Here is a 24,628-nt window from a genome sequence, read left to right as displayed (position 1 = left end):
AGCACCTCCTGCAGCCTATGGGTCGATAGAGAAATAGGATGGTTCTTAAATGCCACAATCGCTACCCTAATCAAGGCAGTTGGCACATTCATATATGGGATCCCAAATCAATTTTGCATGTATCGCACAGCTCAGAATGACCGTGACTCATTCCTGTGACGTGCAGTGACCAATCAACACCCAATCAGTGGAGGAGAAGGACATGCCGTCGACATTGGCACGCTCTTATATCCGGACTGTTATAAAGCTTCATAAACTTCAGAAATTTTCCCTCCATTTTAACTTTGCTGGGTCAATTTCTTCCTCCTCTGCTTCTTCTGGTTCAGGCACGCACTCTTCCTTGGGCGCTCAGCGCTCAGTCTTAACAATATTCTCATTACCAGTGTAACCGCTTTCACAGTTGCCCGCGCAAATAATTACCACCATAAGTAATATTGCGATCGCCGTCGTCATTTTAATTTCCGCACCCCGATTGTCTTTTTTAGATTCACTATCATCATCGCTGCTCCACTCCACATGCCACGAGCACACCAGTGAGGGATCGCCGCATCATAGAACACCCAGAAATGCCGAAGAAATGGCGGAAGCACATGATAATCCGTCCACTACCGCAGAATATGCATTCTGTTCACCATCAGGGTAGGCGAGAAGCAAGAGCCAAGGCTCTGGACAAAAAATATGGATCTCTGCCCACAGTGGTCTACCCAGATGCAGCCGCATACCCCAAAAGACAAGCCACAGTAGCGGTGGTCACAACGAAGACAGACCTCGTCGTCGGGGCAACCCTGCCACGAGCCTCAGCGCAAGAAGCGGAAGAACTAGCCGTAGCCTTAGATCTCTCACAAACGAAGGCAAGTGTCATAATTACTGACTCACAAGAAGTATGCAGGAGTCTCACGTCGGGCTGGGCGGCTCGAATGACATACCGCATACTGTCAAGCAAGCCACCAGACAGGGTAGTCGAAGTGGTGTGGGCGCCGGCCCACTCCTCCATGGAGGGCAATGATCAAGCCCACCTCAAGGCCCGAGGTTTCGTCGACCACACTCTTAAAAAAAAGGTCGACGCACTTACTAACAGAACACTAACCAGTTACTTGTCCCAGTATTGACTAGGTACTTAGTTGCTTTTACTAACTGGTAATGCATGACCTAGTAAAAAAATACGCGCAACAATGTGGATCTGCTGAGTGCGCAGCGCGACATAGACACATTCATCACGCACATATCACACGTGGACAATCAACAACTGAATTGAGCAAGAAAGCCAACGGGATGAGGAGAGCGAGTATTACTTATTTACCTTAGAACTACATCTGCTCTTCTTGCTTTTATAGCCAGCAGCGGAAAGTCCCCTGAGAGAATCGGTGGGCGTGTCGTCAAAATCAAATGTTTCAGCGTTAATTTTAGAATCATGCATTTTAATGTGGGAATATACAAGACAGCATGTGGATTTGCAAAAACTTTGTAATTGTGATTTGGTGTGGAAAAAGTGTTGTAGTTATTATGTCCAATAATTCGTTGAATTTGTTACTTCAGTGAATGTTAGTATCAAACCAGCAGCAGTTACTATGTGCACGGTCTCGGTTTTACACTTAGTGGTAGGACCTACCTACCGTTCTGGGGGGTAGTAAACTCCGTAAGGAGTTAGTAAGTACAGCCGTTACTACCCTTTTACGAGCTTTTTTGTTAAGAGTGCAGGCTGCGGAGGACTCCCAGGAACCTATCCCACTCACGACGTACCATGGAAATTACAGAACACTACAGACTCGGTCGCAGAACACTTCCATTGCTCAACCCACAACAACAAAGACACAGGAAACTACGCTGAGACTTGTGCAAACAAACACGTATTCCCACCCAACACTGATGCATCTTATGTTTCCAAATCAACACGAAGCCCAGTGCAAATTCTGTACGCAATCAGGAACACTTAAGCACATTATCCTTGATTGCATCCAGAACCCTGATTTGCCACCTCCACCCCCTCCCCATTCCCCCGAGCAGTGGGAGACGCTGCTGTCCAGCTCCCTCTTTTGCGATCAGCTCCTGCTGGTTGAGAGAGCGGTAGCATCAAGGACGGCACATGGCTACTTGTAAGAAGGCTCCACTCCTACAAGGCTCTGCCAAATAAAGAAGTTTTTTCTCTTTCTCTCACGCTTGGAGAACGGGCCGCGACGAAGGCGCCGGAGACAGTGGATGAGGTCAACTTGCCGTCGCAAGGTGATTCCACTGGCGTAGCTCCACGATGATCTCTGGTTCTGCAGGACAGGAAAGCTGCAGGGTGACAAGGCGGAAGGACTGCAGACTTCATCGTGCCCCGGTGCGTGTCTGGTAAGCCATGTCATGGAATGCGCTCAAGGCGTACTCTGAACGCGAACATTACCGACAATTAAATGGGTCACTGGGGCTTTACATTTTTATACAAGCAAAATGTGCTGGGTTTGGCGGGGTTTACATACGCGAAGTATGAGACACAGCGACAGCGCTGACATGCGCGTTTGCTAGAATTTCTATAGGACCAGTTTAAAGGAGTGTTGAAGCTGAGTGAAGCAGCTGAGAGCAGCAATTTGTTGCTAATAGTGAGGTAGTTTAATTTGTTGGCGTAATGTTGACTAATTAGAACGTGCTTCCTTGGCATCTCTGGTAAAAAATATGGTCTCGTTCAACTTAGGAAACGCGGCCTACGCGCAGGTGTGCCAAATATGTTATCGATGCTCTGAGTGTGTGTAAGTGGTGCAGTTTTTAAGCTGGGGCTGGGCGCCACTTGGGTTCCTGCTCCGTCTTCCTCGCCTGGGGCTCGGCCTCTCGATAGCCCGACTAATTAGGTACTACATCCAGAGCGTCCAGGGGCGGAATTCTCAGTTACTCCTATTTCATGTCCGCTTCAAAGTCTCCACTTCGAGCGCGCCCTGATTGACTGAAAGCAGACCATCAGGTTGACATACAGCCAAAGCAAGGATGACGTCGGTTTATGGTCATATCTTTGGACAGAGGCCTTGCAGCTGCAAATACGTGACCATTGAAATGGACGCCAAATGAACATTTTTGAAGCAAAATTCTACCCCTGGGCACCCGGGCCCGCTCCTTTAGGCAGCATTGTTCAGCTCGTGCTTTGAGCTCGTTCGCGGTGCTCCCGGCCAGCCGCAGGTGTTCCCCCACGCGATGTGCTCGGAGAGAGGCAGCGTTCTCCTGCCTCTCTCCCGTGCACGGTCTTCCGCATGTGCTGTGGCCGGCCGCGTGTCTTCGTCCTACGTGCTGTGATCAGCTTCAGATGCCGTGCGGCCGATTTCCCAGGCGGGGCACTTACAGATCCAACAAACGCTGCCCTTAGTTCACTGCAACAGAACTCTTAACTGAACCTGTTATGTCACATGCTCACCTCACCGTGTGTCCATTCAGTGTCAGAGAGATATGGCTAAAATTTGATTATATTAATATCCTGATTGTCATGCGTTGCCTACTTAACCACAGAAGTTCTTCATAAAAATTTGCCAAAAAACTTAATGGTAAAAGTATGACTTGGAAATTGGTGAAGGCATTTGATATCCGTATCTTTGTGTGCGTCTCTCGGCCTTGATTTTTGTACTTCTGTTTTTGCTCTAGCGAGAAGCGGAACGACAGCGCATCTCGCGTCGTGTTATTTAGAAACCAATCTGCCGCGCACTTTTTTTCACCATAGATTACAGCTATTTCAAACGTTTCTGGTTCAGTGCCCTGCAGCGTTCACAAAAATATTCCGGTCCGGCCATATGTTTCAACTAGCCACGAGCATATTTCATTTTATGACAGCAAATTCCGCACAGGGGCGCACAGTCATCAGTTCGGCCGTCAGTGCTTTCAGCCAATATAGGTTTAGAGGTTCACGATTTCTTAATTGTGTATGCAGGCTGTGCCCATGAGAATCGGTTAGAGATTTGCATTCCAAACATCCTTTTCCCGCACTTGTTTACCAAGGCAACATATTTCAAGACAGGTTATGTGCGTGTACCAGGAGGGGAACTACCAGCAGTGTGTATGAGTAAAGAAATTAGGAAATACTGCTGGCGGATTTTCATTCTCTTAACAGCTAAATTGCTCCTCACGTATGAATTCCAGTGAAAAGTATGCAATTATATATGGGCTACCACAAATATGCGTTATTTACATATCAGAGACAGCTTTAAATGGCCAAGCTTTTTCGCATTATCATTTCCTTGACGCTATGCGCGTAGTCTCGAGTTCTATACAGCACTTGACCAAGTCACCGCCAGCAAAACATTGCGTAAAGAAAGTGACAGCTTTCTACGTTCACAGGTTGATGCGTATGTACTTGAATAGTACACTAATACTGTCAACACTTGTCCTCCAATATCGTGCAGGTAGCGAAGAAGCTCACGCACTGTTTGCGCCTGGTCACAACCAACGGGACCAGGTGCAACTGCAGTGTTCCAGCCGGCCACTGACTTTCGCGACGACAGCTGCTTTGGTCACACAACATCCGGAGCAGCAGACATGTGGATCTGCGGTGCTCCGGCCGGCCGCTGACGCGGCACCATCTTTCTGGGCGCCAGCTTCTTTGGTCACGTAACATCCAGAGCAGCAGACATGTGGACCCGCACTGTTCCAGCCGGCCACTTACGCGGCCTCAACTGTCGCGACGCTAGCTGATTTGTTCCCACAACATCCGAAACAGCAGGCATGTGGACCTGCAGGGTTCCACCCGGCCACTGACGCGGCACCAACGGTCTCGACGCCAGCAGCCTGGGTCACACAGCATCCGGAGCAGCAGCCATGTGGACCCACAGTGTCCCAGCCGGCCACCGACGCAGCACCGCCTTCCTGGATGCCAGCTGCTTCGGTCACATAGAATCCGGAACAGCAGGCATGTGGACCTGCAGTGTTCCAATGGGCCACTGACGCGGCACCCCCTGTCGCGACGCCAGCTGCTTGGGCAACACAGCATCCGAAACTTCAGGCATGTGGACCTGCAGGGTTCCAGCCGGCCAATGACGCAGCACCGCCTTCCTCGATGCCAGCTGCTTCGGTCACATAGAATCCGGAGCAGCAGGCATGTGGACCTTCAGGGTTCCACGTAGACCTACAGTGTTCCAGCCGGCCACTGACGCAGCACCGCCTTCCTGGATGCCAGCTGCTTCAGTCACATAGAATCCGGAGCAGCAGGAATGTGGACCTGCAGTGTTCCAACGGGCCACTGACGCGGCACCCCCTGTCGCGACGCCAGCTGCTTGGGCAACACAGCATCCGAAACAGCAGGCATGTGGACCTGCAGTGTTCCAGCCGAACACAGACGCGGCAAGCCCTTTCGCGACGCCAGCTGCTTGGGTAACACAGCATCCGGAGCAGCAGGCATGTGGACCTGCAGTGTTACAGCCGGCCATTGATGCAGCACTGCCTTCCTGGATGCCAGCTGCTTCGGTCACATAGAATCCGGAGCAGCAGACATGTGGAACTGCAGTGTTCCAACGGGCCACCGACGCGGCACCAACTGTCGCGACGCCAGCAGCTAGGGTCACAGCATCGGGGGCAGCGGGCTTGTGGACCTGCAGTGTTCCAGCCGGCTACGACGCGGTACCAACTGTCGCTACCCCAGCTGCTTTGGTCTCACAGCATCCGGAGCAGCGGGCACCTGAGGCAGGACGCAGTTGCGGACCACGGGTTCTTATGGAATAGGAGGCTGATAGCTCGTAGGAGGACCCTGTGCGTGGAGTGTTTCATTATTGAACGTGAAGGGGTTTAAGGGCAATGATATTGATGGGGGGCGACTTGTAACGTGTGTACGAATGCAGGAGGAAACATCCCCATCAGTATGTCTTCTGTGGTCCATTGTCGGATGAAAGAGCTAAAAAATGGTTGTGTGTCGCTGCTAATGATTTCGAAAGACCGGGTTTCGACGGCCCCCATTTCTTAAAGCCGACCCGAAACTGGGATATCACTAATATTGTGAACGCTCTTCCTTTAAATATCATGCTTTTAACAGAGAAACTCACGCACTGTTTGCTCCTGTTCACAGCCGACGGGACCAGGTGAACATTCAGTGTTCCAGCCGGACACTAACGTAGCGCCAACTGTCGCGACGCCAGATGCTTTGGTCTCACAGTATCCGGAAAAGCACGCATCTGAGGTGGTACGCACTTGCGGACCACGATAGCGGTCCAGGAAGAGGAGGCTGATTGCTCCCATGAGGACGCCGTGCGTAACGTGTTTCATTATTGAACGCGTAGACCATAAGTGGCAAGGGGGCTAGTTTTAACACCCGCACCTTACTGGACGCAAGAGTATGCGTCTTGCGGGTTGCATTGTCGGATAGAAAAGAATTGGCCGCGTATCTGTTTGCTTCGTTGCAAATGCTGTCGAAAGACAATAGCGTTTCGGCCAGTCCCGCTCTCACTCCTACACCACACGCTTTTTCTGCACTCACCCTCCTCCGAAACACGTGCCCTCTGTTCCTCACTACTCCTGCATTTACAACCCCTGCACCAAGCTTACCTTTGCCGTCCTTCTCCCTTGCCCTATTGTCCAAACCTCTCCCTCGTACACTTTTTCTCCTTATGCCAACTCCCCTCCCATATGCTCCTCCTCGTGCTCCACTCAATTCTTCCATTCCGTCTCCGCATTCTTTACTCTGACCCACCCCATTCACCAACGCCTCAATCCCAAGTTTCCTCTTCTCCTCCGATCCACGCTTCCTTTCCTCCATTTCATTTTCTCCGATCTTCCTTTGTATCTTCCCTTCCGTCTTGTAGACCCCTCCCCTTTCCGTCAGCCGCCCCAAGCAACCACCGGACGTCTGTCGGCCGTCCAGCGTACGTCTATTCCGGCTCTAGCAGACGACCCCTGGACGTCCGTTTTAGTGCCTACGGACACACTATATATGTCCGATGGACGTCCGGATTTAACAATTCCATACATCCATTTGGATGTACGAAATTGGGTGTATTCCGGAGGTTCAATAAAAATTTACAGAATCACAAATCTTGTATTAACGAGAAGCATATGTTCCTACAACGAATACTACGCTGAACTACACTAAGCACTACCGGGCAGATGCAAACACGGTGAACTTGCTTCACACATTGTTAGCTCTTCTCAATTCTTATACACCCTTCCCTAAAGAGATCATCATTGGAATCGGTGAAGTGCTTCAAAAAAGCTTAAAAATTAGGCTTATTTTAGTAACACACAGCTGAAATGTGTGGGTGCGTTGATGTACAAAACCTCAGCTGAAAGTGGGTGTGTTGATGTAGAAAATATTTTAATTGAAAAGAGGAGTAGCATTTCCGTTTTTGCTTTTATATTAAATTTACATCATTATTTGATGCTTCACGGTAACTGTATGTCCACGGGTGGATGCCCTTCGGACATACGAGAGTGTATATCCTTTGTACATACGTTGCGGGATGTCCACAGTACGTCCGCAAATGTACATCCAAACATGGACGTGCTGTAGCCCGAAACAACCCATTCCCGTTTGAACCCGTACCGCTTGAACCTATTCCCGAAACGCCCTTCCCGTTTGGACCGTCCCGTCTGCGCCCGTTCCCAAAATGCCCTTCCCGTTTGACCGCTTTCCATTTCAACCCGTTCCCAAAACACCCTTCCCATTTCAACCCGCTCCCAAAACGCCCGCCTCAAATAGTTCAGATAACTTCCTGAGCTCGCAGTGCGCTTTTAGCCTCCAAAATTGCGCTGGGTAAGGTAGTGCAGGTTATTGAGTAAGTACTACAGCATAAATTACTCATTTCTTGCCTAATTATTTAGCGCGGGGGCAAATTCTATTTCCCCTTGACTCTAACTCTACTCGGTAGATGGCGCCACCTACACGGTTTCTTTTTATAGCTCTACAGGCGATGGCTACAGTATTCTCAAAACAACTACAGTTATTGTGAACTACAGCAACAAAATTATGCGTGATTTGCTTTGAAACTAATTCATCAGATGTCGCAACTTGCACCGCGGCCGCCGGAATACGCAAACCGCGAACTACGCGAACGGTGTGCGAACCTGTAACCCGGTAAACGGTGGCGCAAACACGGTAACGATATGCTAAAACTCTCTATTATGGACGGATAACTACCTAAATGTTTGCTTTTGCTTTTCCATGTACTGCGTGGCCGCCTATGCATTATCCGTAAAAGGTACACGCAAGAGAATACAGCTTGGGGGGTTCTTAAAATTTGTGCGAACCATTTCCTCCAAGCAAAAATTTCAGCTTTAGACTTCAATGACCATTCTTTTACAGATATGTGCATATAAAGTGACCCTTGGCCACATATTAAAATTGACCTTACCACTGGCTTGGTCCACAATAGTTCCCGCGTTCATAAAATACGTTTTTCTGTATTTTGCTAGATTTGGTAATTATATTTCGCGAGATCTCTTTCCTGCGTAGAAATACAACAGTAGCCCTGTACTACCCCCAATAAATTAATAGTTGCATTTGTTAAAACACCCAACTTCATTTTCGGCAAGAGGTCCGGACGCTACAAACTGGCACTGCGACCGCGGAAAGGTTCTATTTTGTCAATTCTCCTCCTTTCTTTTTTTGTATGTGTTTCATATAAGTGCATGTGCATTCGTATATACAACCGTAGGGGCTGGAACTATCACCGCTGCCGCGGAGTACGCATGCGAGCAACACGTTCCAGACCGCTCGACCAACGCAGAAGCAGACGGAAGGGTGTGGTTTCAGCTGTACGTAATTCACCAACGCTGTGCGGGGTCGGATGTAACGCAGCAACCTACGTGTTGTTTTTTATTTGGCTCCGCGTATCGTAAAACGGACCATTGCGAAAAGGTTGCAGGTTAATAGGGTGTCTGCATACTTTCGCTCCGTCAGCCGTAACGTTTTTTTTATGAGGTTAAAATAGAGTCGGACATAAGTATAATTTCGAAAATCGCACGCCTCGGTCCGAGTCACCCGAGTCGAAACTGGGTTCGTTATTCCGGGAAGGGGCTAAATGGGAAAACACGAACGGGAAGGGCGTTTTGTACCGGGTTGAAGCGGCACGGAACAAACGAGAAGGTTCAAATGGAAACGGGTTCAAATGGGAACAGGCGAAATGGGAAAGGGCGAAAAGGGAAGGGTGTTTTGCGCCGGGTTGAAACGGGAGGGAACAAGCGGGAAGGATGAAATGGGAATGGGCTCAAAAGGGAACCTCCCCGTACAGTGACGTTACAAACTTGGAATTGGATGTTCGGCTGTTTTTCGGACGTACCACGCACGTCCGTGGTTGCTTGGGTCCAGTACCACTTAAAACTTCCACCCTTATTTCTCTTTTCCTCTCTACTCCCCGCTCTTCCCCTTCAATATTTCTTCTCCCTTTATACCTTCTTTCTCCTCCAATTACCTCCACTACCCCCAACTCTTTTTGCTCTTCCTCCTCTTTTCTGCTCCAGACTTTCTATTATAGATGCCCACTACCCCAGTGGCGTAGCCAGAGGGGGGGTTTGGGGGGTTAAACTCCCCCCCCCTCCGAAATTTTCACCCCCCCTGCTCTCTCTGTAGTTTTTAAGGAACCATATGCTGCCCACAGCGCCGCGCATAGTGCCTCCTTTTCACCAAATTGGCGAACTTCCCAGGCTCGTAGCAAGAGAAAATTATGAATGACGGCGATTTTCTTGCGACTTTCGGTGAGATCTCGATCAAGGTTTGGGTTCTAGTCGCTGCCGTGATCTCCCAGTTTGTCTAGTTTGCCTCCCTCACGCGGGGTTCCTCTATCCGTCCGTCGCAAGTTCCAGTGGCGTAGCCGAGGGGGGGGGGGGATGACACAGGCTTGACTACACGTCCACTCCGTGTCTTGTAGCCTTGTGGGGTGGATGAGCTCTCCTGGGGTTCATTTGTTTCTGGCGGCTTTTGGTCGTCGTAAACCGGCGCTTCTCCCACCTCACGTCTCCTTGCATCTTGCGAAGCTGGCGGGTTTCTCCCAGGCGTTGATTCATTCGATGAGTCTGGAACCTCAACTTCAGGGACTGGGGCTAAGTGGATTCGGTTCCTTCTCAGTTGGTCTGTGTCTGTCTCCACGATGTAAGACCTCGGAGACCCCGCCGATGAAAGCACCGTTCCAGTCTTGTTCTGGTTCTTTATCCACACAGTTTCTCCCGGCTCTAAATCACGGAGGATCCGAGCCCCGTGCCTTCTGTCGTGGTTTCTCTTCTGCTGGGCTGCTCGGCGCAGTTCCCACGCCCGGAGCGCTGTATTGTCGACAACAGCGGGATCTAGCGAACTAGACACTGCCGGAACAGACGTTCTCAGACGCCGTCCCATTAACAACTCCGCAGGGCTAAAGCCATTTGCAAGTGGCGTGGCTCTGTACGCCTGAAGAGCAACATAACTGTCCCCCGTTTTCTGTAGGCTCTTCTTTATGATCCGCACGGCTGCCTCAACGAAGCCATTGCTTTGCGGAAACCTGGGGCTTGATGTTACGTGTTCGAAGCCCCATTCTTCCGCGAACTGGCGGAAAGCAGAGCCATCAAGTTTTTTGAACTGAGGTCCATTGTCGCTGAAAACTGTCTCAGGCATGCCATGCCTTGCGAAAATAGACTTCACGTGCTTGATAACTTCTTGCGCTGTCATACTCGGAAGCAGGGCGATCTCGGGATACCTTGAATAATAATCGGTCACAAGCAAGTAGTTCTTCCCTCCACAGTGAAACATGTCCATGGCAACTTTCTGCCATGGTCGATCGGGAAAATCAGATGGCATCAACGGCTCATGTCTGTATCCCTGTTCTTTAACGCACTGTGTACATCGGCGAACAAGCTCTTCGATTTCTGTCGATACACCCGGCCACCATACCGACTCTCGGGCTCTTGCTCGACACTTAACAATTCCTTGATGTCCCTGGTGTATCTTCGCGAGTATTTCTTTGCGCATGGGCCCAGGAATTATAATCCTTGATCCTTTCATGAGAAGGCCATCTTGAACAGCTATGTCTGACCTGTGCTGCCAATAATCTTTACATTCGAAAGGGAGCTCTTTGCGGTCTGGCCATCCATCATTGCAGTAGCTGCTCAACTTGCTGCAAATTGGATCTGCCGCTTGCTCTCGTCGAATTTCCGCAAGTCTCTTGTCAGTTGACGGAAGATTGGCAATTACGCTTCTAACGTAGCATGCAACTTCTTCTTCAAGCTCAGTGCTATCTCGGTGAGGTAGCGGCTGTCGAGACAGAGCGTCAGCAGCAACAAGGTCCTTGCCCGGCACATGTGTCATTTTATAGGAAAAACGCATCATGCGCATTTTTAGCCTTTGTAGCCTGGGAGTGATATCCGACAAATGTTTCGACATGAAAATCGGAATTAACGGCTTATGGTCAGTTTCAATGGTAAACTGTAATCCAGTGACATACTCCTGAAACTTCTCACATGCCCAGGTCACAGCAAGGCCTTCTTTCTCAATCTGAGCGTACCTCCTTTCTGTCTCTGACAGGCTACGGGATGCGTACGCTACAGGTCGATAGACTCCATCTTTCTGCTTCTGTCGCAGAACTGCACCTAACCCGAACGATGAGGCATCTGCTGAAACTACAGTCATGTTCTCTGGGTGGAATACTGATCGAACTGGACTTTCAGACAGCTTTTTCTTCAGCAGTTCGAAGCTTTTCTGTTGGGCTGAGGTCCATACCCACTCGCTTTTCGCGTTTAGAAGAGCGTTCATGGGGTGAGCTACAGGCACGTACCCAGGATTTTTTTTCGGGGGGGGGGCCCAACCCAAGGTAACTTTTCTATGCAAATCAGGGGAGAGGGCGAGGGTACCCGCCGTTACTAGTACAAACACGATAAACGCGCAGCGTTTACCATAAATGCGCGTACACCTGCATAGAGAAATGAAATTAACTGTATCCGCCCTTGGGATGGAGGCGAAAAGCAAAAACACTCGTATGTTCGAGATTTCTGTGCACGTTAAAGATCCCTACGCGAAGTTTCCAAAATTAAAAAAAAAAGAACGGCAGTAATTACAATATTTACGGGAATAAATACGCGTACTGCACAGTACCTATACATTTCCGGAGCATCCCACACGTTATACGCAATGGAAGTCGGCAAAAACGGAAGTGCATAGGCACTCGAGAGTTCAGATCTCCGTGGCAACCCTCTTGCGCTTCCATATTTTTCTCCAAACAAAACATGTGGCTACTAGTTATGAAGGAAGGAAACAAAATGCTAGGTAAATCGGAGATGTCACACGCGTAATTCCGTGTGTTATTACCCTAAACAGCCTCGGAGTTCGACGTTTAACGGTCTGCCATTCAAAGCACCAATGATTCAGGCCTCGGAATTTGCAGTATCGAGACGCACTGGACTGCAGGAAATGTAGATAAAAAAACGGTGGCAAGCGCCAGCGCGTCAGCGCTTACCTCTGGCAGTTTTGTAAAGAACCTTGTTATATCCAGGGATGCGCCTTGTCGCTTCCTCGACGTCGCAGCGTGGCTTGTCCTGCAAGGCGGGAATGAGCTTCTCCTCTGTCCTCTCGTTCGGCCCGCTGGTGAAGTAAACTCGTTACTCTCTGCCGACACCTCGACGATATTCCGACATCCCGAGAATAAGCTATCATATGTACCCGGGGTTTCATAACCTCTCTAATACAAAGACACAGTTTGCAGTCCAATTTTCAAGCCGAAATTTCTCTCAGCCAAAAGTCTGGTTGGGGTCCGTCGAGATGTCCGGCCCGGGTTCATTTTCACCGTTCACCCGCGGCACCCCGTCTCTCTCATGTTGACCATTGGCCACTTAGACTCCGTGCCCTTCCCCGCTGAAGCCCGGTGTTCTCGAGGACTGTGCATAGGAATGCAGCTCGGGGTCCGTAAACCCGCCAGTAAAGTTTGGTTCGTTGTTGAGGTGGGTGGTGTCGTCGTGGAGGATGGTGAAGGACCCGATGATGAGACGAGTCAAGTAGATGATGAAGAAAAAGTCTATTTATACTTATTTACAGGAGACGACGAAGCATGAACATAAGGTGACACATGGTAATGAAAACTGGATTACAATTAAAAGGTTCCGCAGAGCATAAAAAGGGTATCGCGGCATTATCCCTGATGGGGGCCCGGGGGCCGAAACTGGTGCCAAACCGCCGCGCGGTTGGCGAGAAATCCGTGGGGCTCTGGCGCGCAGAAACTGCCACGAGAGCAAGTCTTCATGCGACCGCTCTTGGCCGCAGCTCCGGACAAACTCAGCAAAATTGCGCATGCAGCCGCAAGCGAAGCAGCCTCCACACAGCAACACACGTACCAATTAGGATTTTGACCCCCGCTCCCCACTGTCCGCCGCCCCAGAAAGTCGGGAGGAAACGAGTCTTCCCAAAAGCCGCGTAGACGGTCGCCGGCAAGGCCGTCGCAAGGGGCTGCCACTCCGCCGACGGCTTGGGGGACACGGCAAAGCGGCGAGAAGGGAGGAGGGTCATCGCCCCGACGGGGTCCACCGGCGCTGGCATCACTACACCGCCGTTGTGCATAGCAGCCATTAACCACAATGGCTGTCAATCAACAGTGCCGCTGTCACTGCCTTTAGTTGTCCAACGGAATGCCGCCGGTGTCTCTTGCCACCGTACAACTGCGATGCGCGCCTTCACTTTGTCATCCTGCCGTCGCCGGGCTTGGTAACGTTGTTGCGCTTTATTTTTGAGCGATCCTTCTTATCCAGACGGACGCGCCGACTGTGGAACAAGGCTTTTGTACTCCCACGGTAGCTTTCCCTAAGCGGGCGTAATGTTAGAGGCGCCGGACGGTGGGGTCAAGCATCCCCTCGCGCCACTCCGCTCGCCGCCATCCGGTTCCAAGCCCTTGTGTCGCCTTGGCTTGTTCGGCAGACGCTGCACACGTGCGCGAGCCAGACGTTGGAAGGCATTGCGCAGAGAAACCCTACAGCGGGTTTCTAGCGGCAAGAAGACTTCTTACCCTTCTTACCGACAAACACAAAAGCAGCATTTCCACGAAAACTAGTGAAAAACGCCTTGTGAGTTCGGCTCAGGGAAGGAATTCGTTGAGCCACAAACACCAGGCATGGGCGATAGTATCGGCCGACACCACGGCGCGCTAGGATGGAGGGATTTGTTGAATGTTCAAAGACAAACATTTTCTTCCCCACCAAAACACATGCGACCCGAGCCGCTGAAACCGCCACCCTGGCGAAACAAGCGATAAGCTACTGCTGTCTGAGAGAACCGAAGCACCAGTTGCAGACAAACAGGTTTACCCTGTTTGTGCAGCGAATTGCAAGTGGCAGGCTGGCAGCAGAGCACGAAGCCAGTGTACAGCGGTACTGGCTTCCGCGTAAACGGAGCAAACATACCTCGCCTGTTTTTTTAATCCCACGTTGACCACCAAATGATTCATCTTTTTTTTCGAAATGAACCTAATCCACAAACTAAAACTAAGTCAGGTAAAACTGCACTGCCAAGAAAATCCGGGCAACTTTACCCTAAAAAAATGTGGCAAATAAATAGTTGAGACAATTCCCTGCAAACGTGTACGCAGATCTTACGTTGTGTGGAAAATGAGCCATACCCTGCTGTGGCATAGATCAAAATGAGCCAAATTCATTTGCCCAATGAGCTTTCGCGTTGGTGTGACGTTTCGGGCTGTTTTGTGCGTTTTTGCGTCAATTTTTTTTTGCTTTTGAGAGATGGCTTACCATGAGTTCAGACACCAATGAGGAGATCGGCAAATGATTGGCCGACACACGACTACGGTAACGTGAACGGAAGCGGAAGTGAACGAAATCTGGTTATTATTATTGTTATTACTCCCATATTTCCCATTTACGTACCTAACAAATTAGCTGCCTCTTACAAGCCATGGCATGCCATGGAAGATGATTTGAGCAGGCTTCTTGTAAAGCGTTTTGGAAATTTATGGCAAGGCAATGAAGAGCTTCATGAGTGTTTTCAGGCGTGCCCAAAAAAGTACCATACTAAGCGATTCAAAAAGAGCTGTTTTTTAAGCTCTGTTGCATGTTTATTGCCTTTTTTGCTTTAAATATATATCGTACCTTTCTTGAAAGTCGATTCCAAATTAGTTTTCATAAGAATTGCGCACCAACTTGTCTGTTTCAAATGAGTACGAGCCAAATCGGAACTTATCTTAATATTGCTCAAATTCTCCGCATAATTCTTAATTTCTTGTCGCTATAGATTTCCCCTGGCTGACATGTGAAACATGTCATTTAATAGTTTTGACAGCACTGCATTTAGGTCCGGTTCCAAACTTTCATTTTTCCCCCTCAAATTCTCCTTAGGTAGATTTGGCTCATTCCGAAAAAAAAAACGCCTGAAATAGCTATCAGGCCCAGGATTTGTATGGCGTCGCTTTACAATGTGTGCGAGGGACGATGAGAGGTGGCGTGGGAAAGGGGGGTATGGCCCAAAAAATTTCGGGGGGGGGCCCGGTCCCCCCGGGCCCCCCCTCTGGGTACGTCCCTGGTGAGCTATTTCTGACATGTTCGGGACAAACTTCATCAGGTAGTTTGCCATTCCGAGAAACCTTCTCAGCTCCTGAGTGTTTGATGGTGGTCTCATGTCAATGATAGCCTGCACTTTTGACGGGTCGGCATGAATTCCTTGGTTATCAACGATGTGTCCCAAGAACTTTACCCTTTGAACATTGAACTCGCACTTTTCACGGTTCAACGTGACGCCATGTTTCTGTAACCTTTCCAGAACCGCTCTGAGACGGGCGTTATGCTCTGCTTGTGTCCTGCCGTAGATCAGGATATCATCCATGTTACACACGACGCCTTCCAGGTTATCCAAAAACTGTGACATCTTCCTTTGGAAGAATTCAGGCGCTGAACTGATTCCGAACGGTAGTCTCTTGAACCGGTACCTGCCAAATGGCGTTATGAACGTGGTCATGCTTCGAGACTCTTCCGCAAGCTCAAACTGCCAAAATCCTGAATTGGCGTCGACTTTGGAGAAGTACTGGGCTCCGGCAAGTTGCGCAAGGACATGTTCACTGACAGGCAGAGGGTGAACTTCTCGCTCTACAAACTTGTTTAGCTCAGTCAGGTCTACGCATATGCGTACATCTCCGTCAGGTTTCTGAACAATGACCATTCCAGAACACCATTCTGTTGGCTCCTCAACTGGCTCGATAACATCAAGCTGAACCATCTCTTGAAGTTTTGCTTTGGCCTTCGACATTAATGGTATGGCAACTTTTCGAGGAGTGGTCAACGCTAACGGTACAGCATCTTCTTTAAGCTTGATCTTGTATGCGAGCTTAATTTTACCAAGACCGGAGAACAGCTTGGGAAACTCACCCTGTGGGTTGACACCTTCGCTTTTCTGAATGATGACTTGATCAAGACGTTTTACAATGCCTAGTTCTTCGCTAGCTTTCCTTGACAGGAGAGGCATCTGAAGACCATCCACAACGTAGATGCTTCCTTTCATCGACGTGTCGCGGTATGACATGTCTGCCGTTATCATGCCGGAAACAGGAAGTTGTCGCTCATTGGGTCCCTTCAAAACCTTGTCTGGCTTCTGGAAATGAAGATCCCTGAAATATCTCCGGTACGTTTTCACAGGAATCACAGTCACATCAGCTCCAGTGTCAACTTTGAAGGTGACGGGCGACCCATTGATGTCCACAGTAGCCATCCACTTGTCGTCGCAGCTGGATGAGACGGCTCCGAGAAATGCATCGTTGCTACTAACGATCTCGCGGACTGATGCTCCTCCTTTGCAGACACGGGCAAAATGTCCCTTTTTGCGGCACTTGTTGCACGTCGCGGTTTGTGCAGGGCACTTCCCTGTAGTGTGCTGCGAGTAGCCACAGAACATACACTGCTTTGCTTCGGATTCAGGCGGCTTCTTGTCTCGTGTTGCAGACCCCTTCCGATTTCTTGGAGGTACAGTCATTTTACGAGTCTGGACGACTCTGTCCACGTTTCCTTCCTTATCTCCGTGGAGCGTAGCAGCTTGTTCTTTTACGACTTCAGACTGTCGCGCCATGTTGGTGGCCTTTTCGAGGGTAAGCTCCGCATCCAGCTGCATTCGTTCAGACAGCTTGCGGTCCCTGATGCCCACTACTATCCGGTCCCGGATCATCTCGTCATGCAGTTCTCCGAAACTGCACAACTTGGCCAGTCGGTGTAGCTCAGTGACGAACTCTTCGACACCTTCACCTTCCCGCTGTTCTCTTCTGAAGAATGTAGCTCTTTCGTACACGACATGTCTTCGAACTACGAAGTGGTTCTCGAACGCCTGCAAAACGTCGTTGAAGCTGTTCTTCTGTTCCTCTGTCAACTTGAATGAGGCAAGGATGTCTTCTGCCTTGTCGCCCATAAAGTAGACCAATGCGTAGACTTGTTCCACCGCGCATTTCGAGGCGAGGCCACTCACGATGCGAAAACGTTCAAAACGCCGCTTCCATTGCGGCCACTCACTTGGGCTTGCGAAAGTAAATTCCTCCGGAGGCTTGCATTGAAAACTGGACATGGCCATTTTTCCTTCCTGGGCTTGCGACCCCTCCATCGGTGCCTTCGTAGGAGGTTCGAACGTACGCTGCCACCATGTAGTGTTCGCGGAGCGTGAGAAACATACAGCCGACACGTCTGGCGTTCAGTCTGAGAGTGCCTTTTATTTTTCGCTTCCCCTCCCCGGGTCGCGCCCTCGTATTTCCTGCGTCGGGCCGAGCCGCCGGCTGCGCGCCGTCGGCTCGGGTTTCCCTTGCGTCTCGGCGTAAACACACAGCACAGAAGCAACACTTCAAGCAGGAGTCTCAGCGGTACAACAGGCATCCCAGGAAGCAGGTTTAACGTGCTCGCCATCAAAATCCGAACTCATCATGCTATCACCATACGCCACCACCCCTAAAACAGCACCCAGCGTGCATGTATATCTGGATAATGCTCGTATACCAACTGTGAATCGCATAAAAATACTCGGCCTAGTCATCCAGTCCAATCGCCGAAACACATCGGTCCTACACACCCTTTCCTCACACGTAACCCAAATCATAGGCCTCCTGAGGCGCGTAACTGCTAGGGGCCACGGCCCTACGGAGAAGGACCGCTGCCGATTTATCCAGGCATTTCTACTGAGCCGCATTACCTACTCCCTCCCACATCTGTCCCTTTCTACCACGGAGGTCACCAAAGTAGATGGACTCATCCGTAAGGCGTACAGGGCTGCTCTCGGCTTGCCTCCTCACGCATCCACTGCCAAACTATGGGCCACCGGCACCTACAACTCCCTGGGCGAATTAATCGAAGCGCATCGTACGGGTCAGATACATCGCCTGGCTAAACACACACCTGGCCAACTCTTACTTAAGAAGGCACAAATACATACTCCTCTTACATCAACCCCCACGGCTCGCATTCCACCCGATTATAGAGATAACATCACAATCCGGCCACTCCCCCGTAATATGAACCCTATTCATTATACTGCCCGACGAGCTGCTCGAGCGCGTGCCCTCGTTTCCACTTTCCCCCCCTCGCCAAACACCTTCTACGTAGACGCTGCAGCACACAGGCACAAGCCGGCCTTCACTGTGGCTGTCGTCTCCTCGCCGACTACTACTCCTCTGACGTCTCTCACTATTCCCACCACAACCCCTCATGTTGCGGAAGAGGTGGCCATAGCCCTGGCTCTCGCACACCGGCCTCCCCCTGATCTAATATTATCTGATTCAAAAACGGCCATCAAAAATTTTGCTAGCGGTTGTATCTCCACGCTAGCCTGCAAAATTCTGCTCCAAAATTCAGCCCCCCAGCATCCCACGGAGCTCCTCTGGTTACCGGCACACACGGGACTAGACGGCGCGGAGTGGGCTCATAAGGCGGCACGAGCACTCGTCACCCGTGCGCCTGACGAGACCACTTCCCGTCAAGGAGTTTACTCCGCCAGGGACTCCCTCACCACTTACAGGGAGGTTACAGATTACTACCGCCTCTCCCGCAACACGTTGCCCCCGGCTCACCCATCTCTATCCCCCTCGGAGGAACGGCTGTGGCGCCTCCTCCAAACGGAATCGCTCCCCAACCGAGCCCTCCTTCATCACATTTATTCATCCGCCTACCCCTCTCCCTTCTGCCCACATTGTGGCGCTAAATCTACAGTGCAACACCACATGTGGGCCTGCCCCTCTGACCCCCACCCCACCATAACTTCCCCTGACCACTGGACGGAGGCCCTGGGCCGCTCGGACGAAGACTCCCAGCGCCCACTGGTCACCCGAGCACAAGCCGTGGTGGCGGCCCCTTAGGCCAGTGGCGTCAATAAAAGTTTTTATCTCTCTCTCTCTCTCTCCGCGTCCAATATTGGCCACATTTGGGCTGGCCCAACGCCACCTCTACCCTTTAGACATTTCCAAAAGTTTTACGACCCAAATAGAGTTCTTGTACACGCGGCTATAAACATTTGTGCAACTTTTGTCTCCCTCGCTAAGTGAACCAAAATCAGCCTTTCTCGTAGTAACAAATACACCCGCACAAATATTGGCCGTCGTATTTGGGAAGTGCGAAAACTAAACTGCTCCTCTCCTAAATAATAGATTATATTTTTGTTCGATTCCCAAGTGAAGTATTTACTTTGAGCATTAGATTTAGTTTATTTGAAAGTAAAACGTTTTCAACAGTATCTGTCTCTGGTTAAAGTAGAAAACAGCGGTAGATAGGAAGTGTCTTCGTGTTTTAGTGCGTCATTTAGCTCTGGACGCGGGCTTATAGTTTCAGATCCCTTTTATAATTCGATTCTCGATGTGCACACAGGGGGAAAAATACTGGGCCGATATTCACGAAGCTGTTTGCATGTAATGTATAGTAGAAATAGTGATTTATCTCCGCCCGCGTGCGATTTGTTCCCTTCAGAGACGGCGACGTGATAGCCGAGGGGTCGGCTATAATAAAAGCTGCTTTTCGATATCGTATACGAGCAAATAGCTTTGTAAATCAGGGTCCGTTTTTTACTTGCAATGCCAAAAATTGCTATTTCGGCAGTTATTATGATGGAAAAAATTACTGTCGGGCGGTCTACTTCATCTCGATTGATAGCAACGGGATGCCGGAATTGCGCCCAACTCCATTATCATGGGCAAACGTTAGTGGAAGTTCTTCTGTGGAAATAAAAAAGCGAAACGCGGCGCTACCACGCGTATTTGAAGGCGGCTCTGAGCGGCCGCCGGCTCTGGCGCGGTCGCTTCCGTTCCCTCACGTACGTCACGTCCGGCCGCCGCTATGGCCGCCTTTTCTATTCAGTTTCGGTTCCGAAAACGCGAATGTCGCGAGCCGTTTGCGGCGCGCGCGTTCATGTTTGAAGCGCAGTATTTTGCATTTCGCACCCTTTTTGTATGAACTGTTAGGTGACATTATTTTTACGTTGTCGAAAATTTGAGTGCAGTTGGCCTCTAAGCATTCTCAGCAAAAAAAAAATTTCTTCTGCGTTTTAGACAACAGCAACTAAATAAAAAAATCTCATTCTTACGGCCTACACCATTTTATTGCGGATGTCACACTCATCATACCACACACGTTGAAATAAAGCAAGTAATCACATGAAACTATGCTAATTTAATGCAATGCCTGCACAAGGTGCCCGTGCCTGCAGAATACGTACCGTATCACGGGCGCAGATTTGCACCACGCGATCTGCGGATTTTTTCCCAGTTTACAACTTCATCTGGCACTAAATACCATCATAACACCAATAGAGACCTTAAGCCCATTTGAAGACAAAATTCAACCTTGTTGAATTTGAAACAACTAGCCTTTGGTAACTCACTCAGCTAACGCTCGTCTTTACTCGCTCGACCCAGATTTGCAGCGCCACCTACCTAATAACGTGCCACGCTCGGACGTCACCTTACTTTGTCGCCTGTGGCTAGGTGTTGCCTTCACCGGTGCTTACTCCTACACCATTGGAATGGCCAACAGCCCTGCTTGTGATGCGTGCGCCACCGACGAGACGATTGAACACCTTCTGTGCCATTGTGACCGCTTCATAACGCCGAGGCAACAGCTCTCCACCACACTTCGCCGACTCGACGACCTCCCCTTTACGGCGCAGACAATTTTGTGCCATAGGCGCTGTCCGACACAGGCCGAAAAGGCTATAAAAGCCCTACTGGGGCCTGTCTGAACGATTGTAGGGACATTACTATATATAGTGCAGTGCCCTTAGTTCACCCATTTTATCAGTGGACCGTATTAGTTTTGTGCATTTTCTGGTTGTGTGCGTTGTTTGTACCGCCTTTCTAGTTGCCTGGTCACGCCTTGTGTTCTTTCTTTCTTTTCTTTCTCTCATTTTCTCCTTTAATATGTACCGCTGTCCTTTCTTTCCCTTTCATTTCCCGTATCCCCTCCCCCCTGAGTAGGGTAGCCAACCGGACAGTATCCTGGTTAACCTCCCTGCCTTTCCTGTACTATTCCTTCCTTCCTACATTCCAAACCCAGAAGACGTTTTTCAACCGGAGCAATGCAACAAATATCAAAAATTTTTAAATTTCGCGCTGCAGTGACGTAATATGGGCAGGACTGATTTAGTACAGGCCAGCACTAAAACGTAGTTATGAGTGTGTTAACTGCACGTAACAATTGAAATGATAGCATCAATGGAACTAGATGCTCTCTACAATCGCGCAGCCATGTTGATTGGCTGTGTCTTACGTCGTTTGACGCCAATCGTAAAATGATCCTGTGATGTCACAGAGAAATCGCCGGAAAGTGGGTGGGGAGTGGCCGCTGCTTCATGTTTTATTTCATATCTCGATTATTCTTTTGAAGTTTGCGATAAGATTGGTATAATTGTTATCGGGGAAATGCAGTCTGTTTAATGAACCAAAGATGTATTTTGTCTTCATAGCCTTTAAGGGCTGTGAAGACAAACTTTAGCCCCCCCCCCTACTTCCGAAAAAAAAATCCTGGCTACGCGTCTGCACTACCCAACAACTGCCCCATGACAGTTCCCTTACGTCTTCCCCATTCTATCCCCTCACCATCGCATTCCGTTCCTGTGTGGCACCTGGCCATTCGAAGCAATTCCTTGCTACTACTGTGCGCGCCATGGGCAGCCTCAGACGAGCTTCCGCCCGTACATCCTTCAAGTTGGCCCGATTTTCGCGAGTGAGAAAGTGCGCAAGTCGGCTTTGTATGTACTGGCCGGCGGCCTCAAGGGAACACGTACACGCAATGTGTGCTCGGGGGTACTTACGCCCGGAGCTGCATGGAAGTTCGCGGAGTGGGCACAGTTCTCGATGCTTGGTGGGGCCACCAGCCCACGTCATGTTCTTCTCTGATTGATTGTTCTCGTCTGCTAGCGCTGTGCTCATGACGGGTGCTTTTTTAATGGGGCGATTTTTTTTCTTTAGGATTCTCCGAGCCTGAAGGCTGTTGGAAGCCCCGTTCCCAGGTAGCACAGAATGTCTAGAAAACGTCGTATTTATGGAGGAAACGTCAGAAAGGGATTTCAGACAGGGAAAGATGGCTTCTAGAAGTCAATCATTGCAAGGATAATATCCCTCAGACAATGACGTCTTTAAAACGTATTTCTGATAACTGCTGTTAGCAGTTCTTCCTCTAGCCTTCTTGTAGCCGGCCGTACAGTCCCGCGCTTGGGCGCGCGCTGGTTTGAGAGTAATCAGGTTTGGCGCCAACGGTATGGCCTGATGTGACTCCATGGACTGGGAAAACAGTGGCTTTCCTCTCTACCTCTACCTCCTCCGCAGCGTTCGCAGTTCACATGAGCTTGGGCGCGCGCTGGGTTGAAGAGTAATCATTTTGGCGCCAACCCCAACAGTCAGTTTGCGGCTGGGCGCCGATCTTCGAGCTTCTTTGTGTAGCCCTCATTTTTGTAAGTATTTGCTATTTGTGCCGTTTTCATTGGCCACATAATTGTTCCGCCCGTTGATACCGCCGCGCTGTGACATGTTTCTGATGTATTTGTGACAGTGATTCTGAAAAAAAGCTTTATTTCCAGCCACAAGCGCCCGTTAAGTTGTCTTGATGTGTGCAGTTTCGCGATGTTGTCAAACACGAGTGTTGTATACGTAATACCGTGGTTAGTTTTAAGCGAGAAGTATTTGGTTAAGCAGCTGCTCCTGGAATATATTGTTGGCCTTGTAACATTTATTAAATGTTTTGGTTTACTTGCGTGACAACTTGTGCTGCATCTTGGCATCCTTGGTCGGAAACGCTGAGCTGCGCTTTCACCGTAATTTTTAAGAAAGCCGGCGTCAAAATTTTGCGGCATCTTTTTTGCACTAACCCAGGAGGGCCGTAGGCGGACAAGTGGGTTTGTTTCACTCCTTATGAGAGAATTTCTGTCGTCCCATGCCATGACGCAGTGCCTGCCTGACAGGGCGTCGTGGGTGAACGTTTAGCCAGCCGCAGCGCCTGAGATATCCGTGTTTTGATGCCGATAAAGCTCTGCAAACCGCCTCCAACACGGGTGCCTCTGCTCGAAGCGGCACTGCGATTTTACTGGCGCATGTTTATTTTTTTTTTCGCAGCAATTAATATCAACGTATTGCCGCAATTAAAATCTACGTACGTTCAAATCGCGATCTGTTTCGGAACCGACCCGACTGTTGCCATCGCAACATGCCGCCCCAACCAGATGATAGACGTGGCAAGCGTCGCAAGATGTTAAATCCTGGTTAGAGATAAGGCTCTTTCGGCAATATTAAATTAAAGTAGTGCAAAAATGTCGCGCGATGGTTAGTTTTGCATATTTTAAGCAAATTTTAAAATATATCAGCTTGAAACATCAATTCTTGGGAGTGGATATTCGGCCGGCAGCCGGCCTACCCGCGCGAGCGGAAGTTTGCCGGCAGTCTCCCCTTATTGGCTTGCTGCGGTCACATGATTAGTGCCGGCATGCTGTATGAGAACGCGCTTTGCCGGCAGACAGCTGGAGAGTTTTCTTTCGCAAGCTGCCGTGAAGCGAAGAGTGCCGGTCTTCCGCGCTGTAAGCTGTTATTAGCCGGCAGCTTTCTTGGCAGTTTTCTGTCGGAGCTGCCTAATTATTTGCCGGCTCCTTGCCTTAGCCGCGACGCGCTATTACGTTTCGTCTACTTTCCAACGGGGGCGTGGCCTTCGGGGCCGCTGACATCTCTGACGTCGACGGCGCGGCGCCGTCACATCCGCTGCACGCTTTGCAGTGGCAGCATCTGCCCCAAATAAATTTGACGATTTACCTGTAGAACTCCTAAACTGTAAACGAGAACATATGCGCTTTTGAGATGATTACGTTAGGCGCCGAAAAATTTTTGAATCCACGCCCGCATCCATTGCGAAGTCACGCTCTAGTCTAGCCGATCCGCTGAGCGAAGAAAAATGTCGCGCACTGTGTGCGATTAACGCGCTGTGCTACGCTGTAGCTGCTGCGCCGTAAAGTTTCGCTGAGCTGTGCTACCACATAACCCCTCGCTGGGTTGGGTGGGTGGTGGTGACTATGATGAAAGTGCGCCGTGTGCTTCATAAGCCGTTGTAATGTGAGGTGCTGAGCAACCGTGCGAGATTCCCAGCCCAACTTTCCGAACCTGCGATCGTCCATTTCATCGTCAAAGGATTTACTGCGTGACTTGATGTGTTCGCTTCTTTTTTGCTTTTTATTTACGCATCGCGGTGTGCTCGACGCCTGAGCGAGCATGTTTCGCATGCCCAAACGCATCGCCGCTTACCGACCAAAGCG

At 49.9% G+C, this 24,628-nt stretch overlaps 1 protein-coding gene across 1 annotated transcript; it reads right to left on the bottom strand.

Annotated features, from left to right (window-relative positions):
• Positions 1-5,137: 5,137 nt before the first annotated feature.
• On the bottom strand, positions 5,138-17,278 carry LOC144156269 (uncharacterized). The gene is made up of 3 exons (XM_077688206.1): positions 16,252-17,278; positions 5,606-5,658; positions 5,138-5,263 (listed from the first exon to the last, which is right to left on the bottom strand). Exons 1-3 carry the CDS (start codon positions 17,276-17,278, stop codon positions 5,138-5,140), a joined length of 1,206 nt encoding a protein of 401 aa, XP_077544332.1.
• Positions 17,279-24,628: the final 7,350 nt, after the last annotated feature.

Source organism: Haemaphysalis longicornis, unplaced genomic scaffold, assembly GCF_048455015.1.
Source record: "Haemaphysalis longicornis isolate Haplotype H1 unplaced genomic scaffold, Haemaphysalis longicornis Haplotype H1 scaffold_1, whole genome shotgun sequence".
NCBI classification, from domain to species: domain Eukaryota; kingdom Metazoa; phylum Arthropoda; class Arachnida; order Ixodida; family Ixodidae; genus Haemaphysalis; species Haemaphysalis longicornis.
The sequence above is the reverse complement of the archived record's forward strand: the minus strand, read 5'-3'. Positions and strand labels throughout refer to the sequence as shown.

Coding starts and splice junctions, on each gene's coding strand:
- LOC144156269 (XM_077688206.1), bottom strand. CDS start 17,278: ATGGGCGACAAGGCAGAAGACATCCTTGCCTCATTCAAGTTGACAGAG. Junction 5,659..16,251: donor CGAAGGTGTCAACCCACAGG/GTGAGTTTCCCA, acceptor CTATTCCATAAG/AACCCGTGGTCCGCAACTGC. Junction 5,264..5,605: donor TGCCCGCTGCTCCGGATGCT/GTGAGACCAAAG, acceptor GGAACACTGCAG/GTCCACATGCCTGCTGTTTC.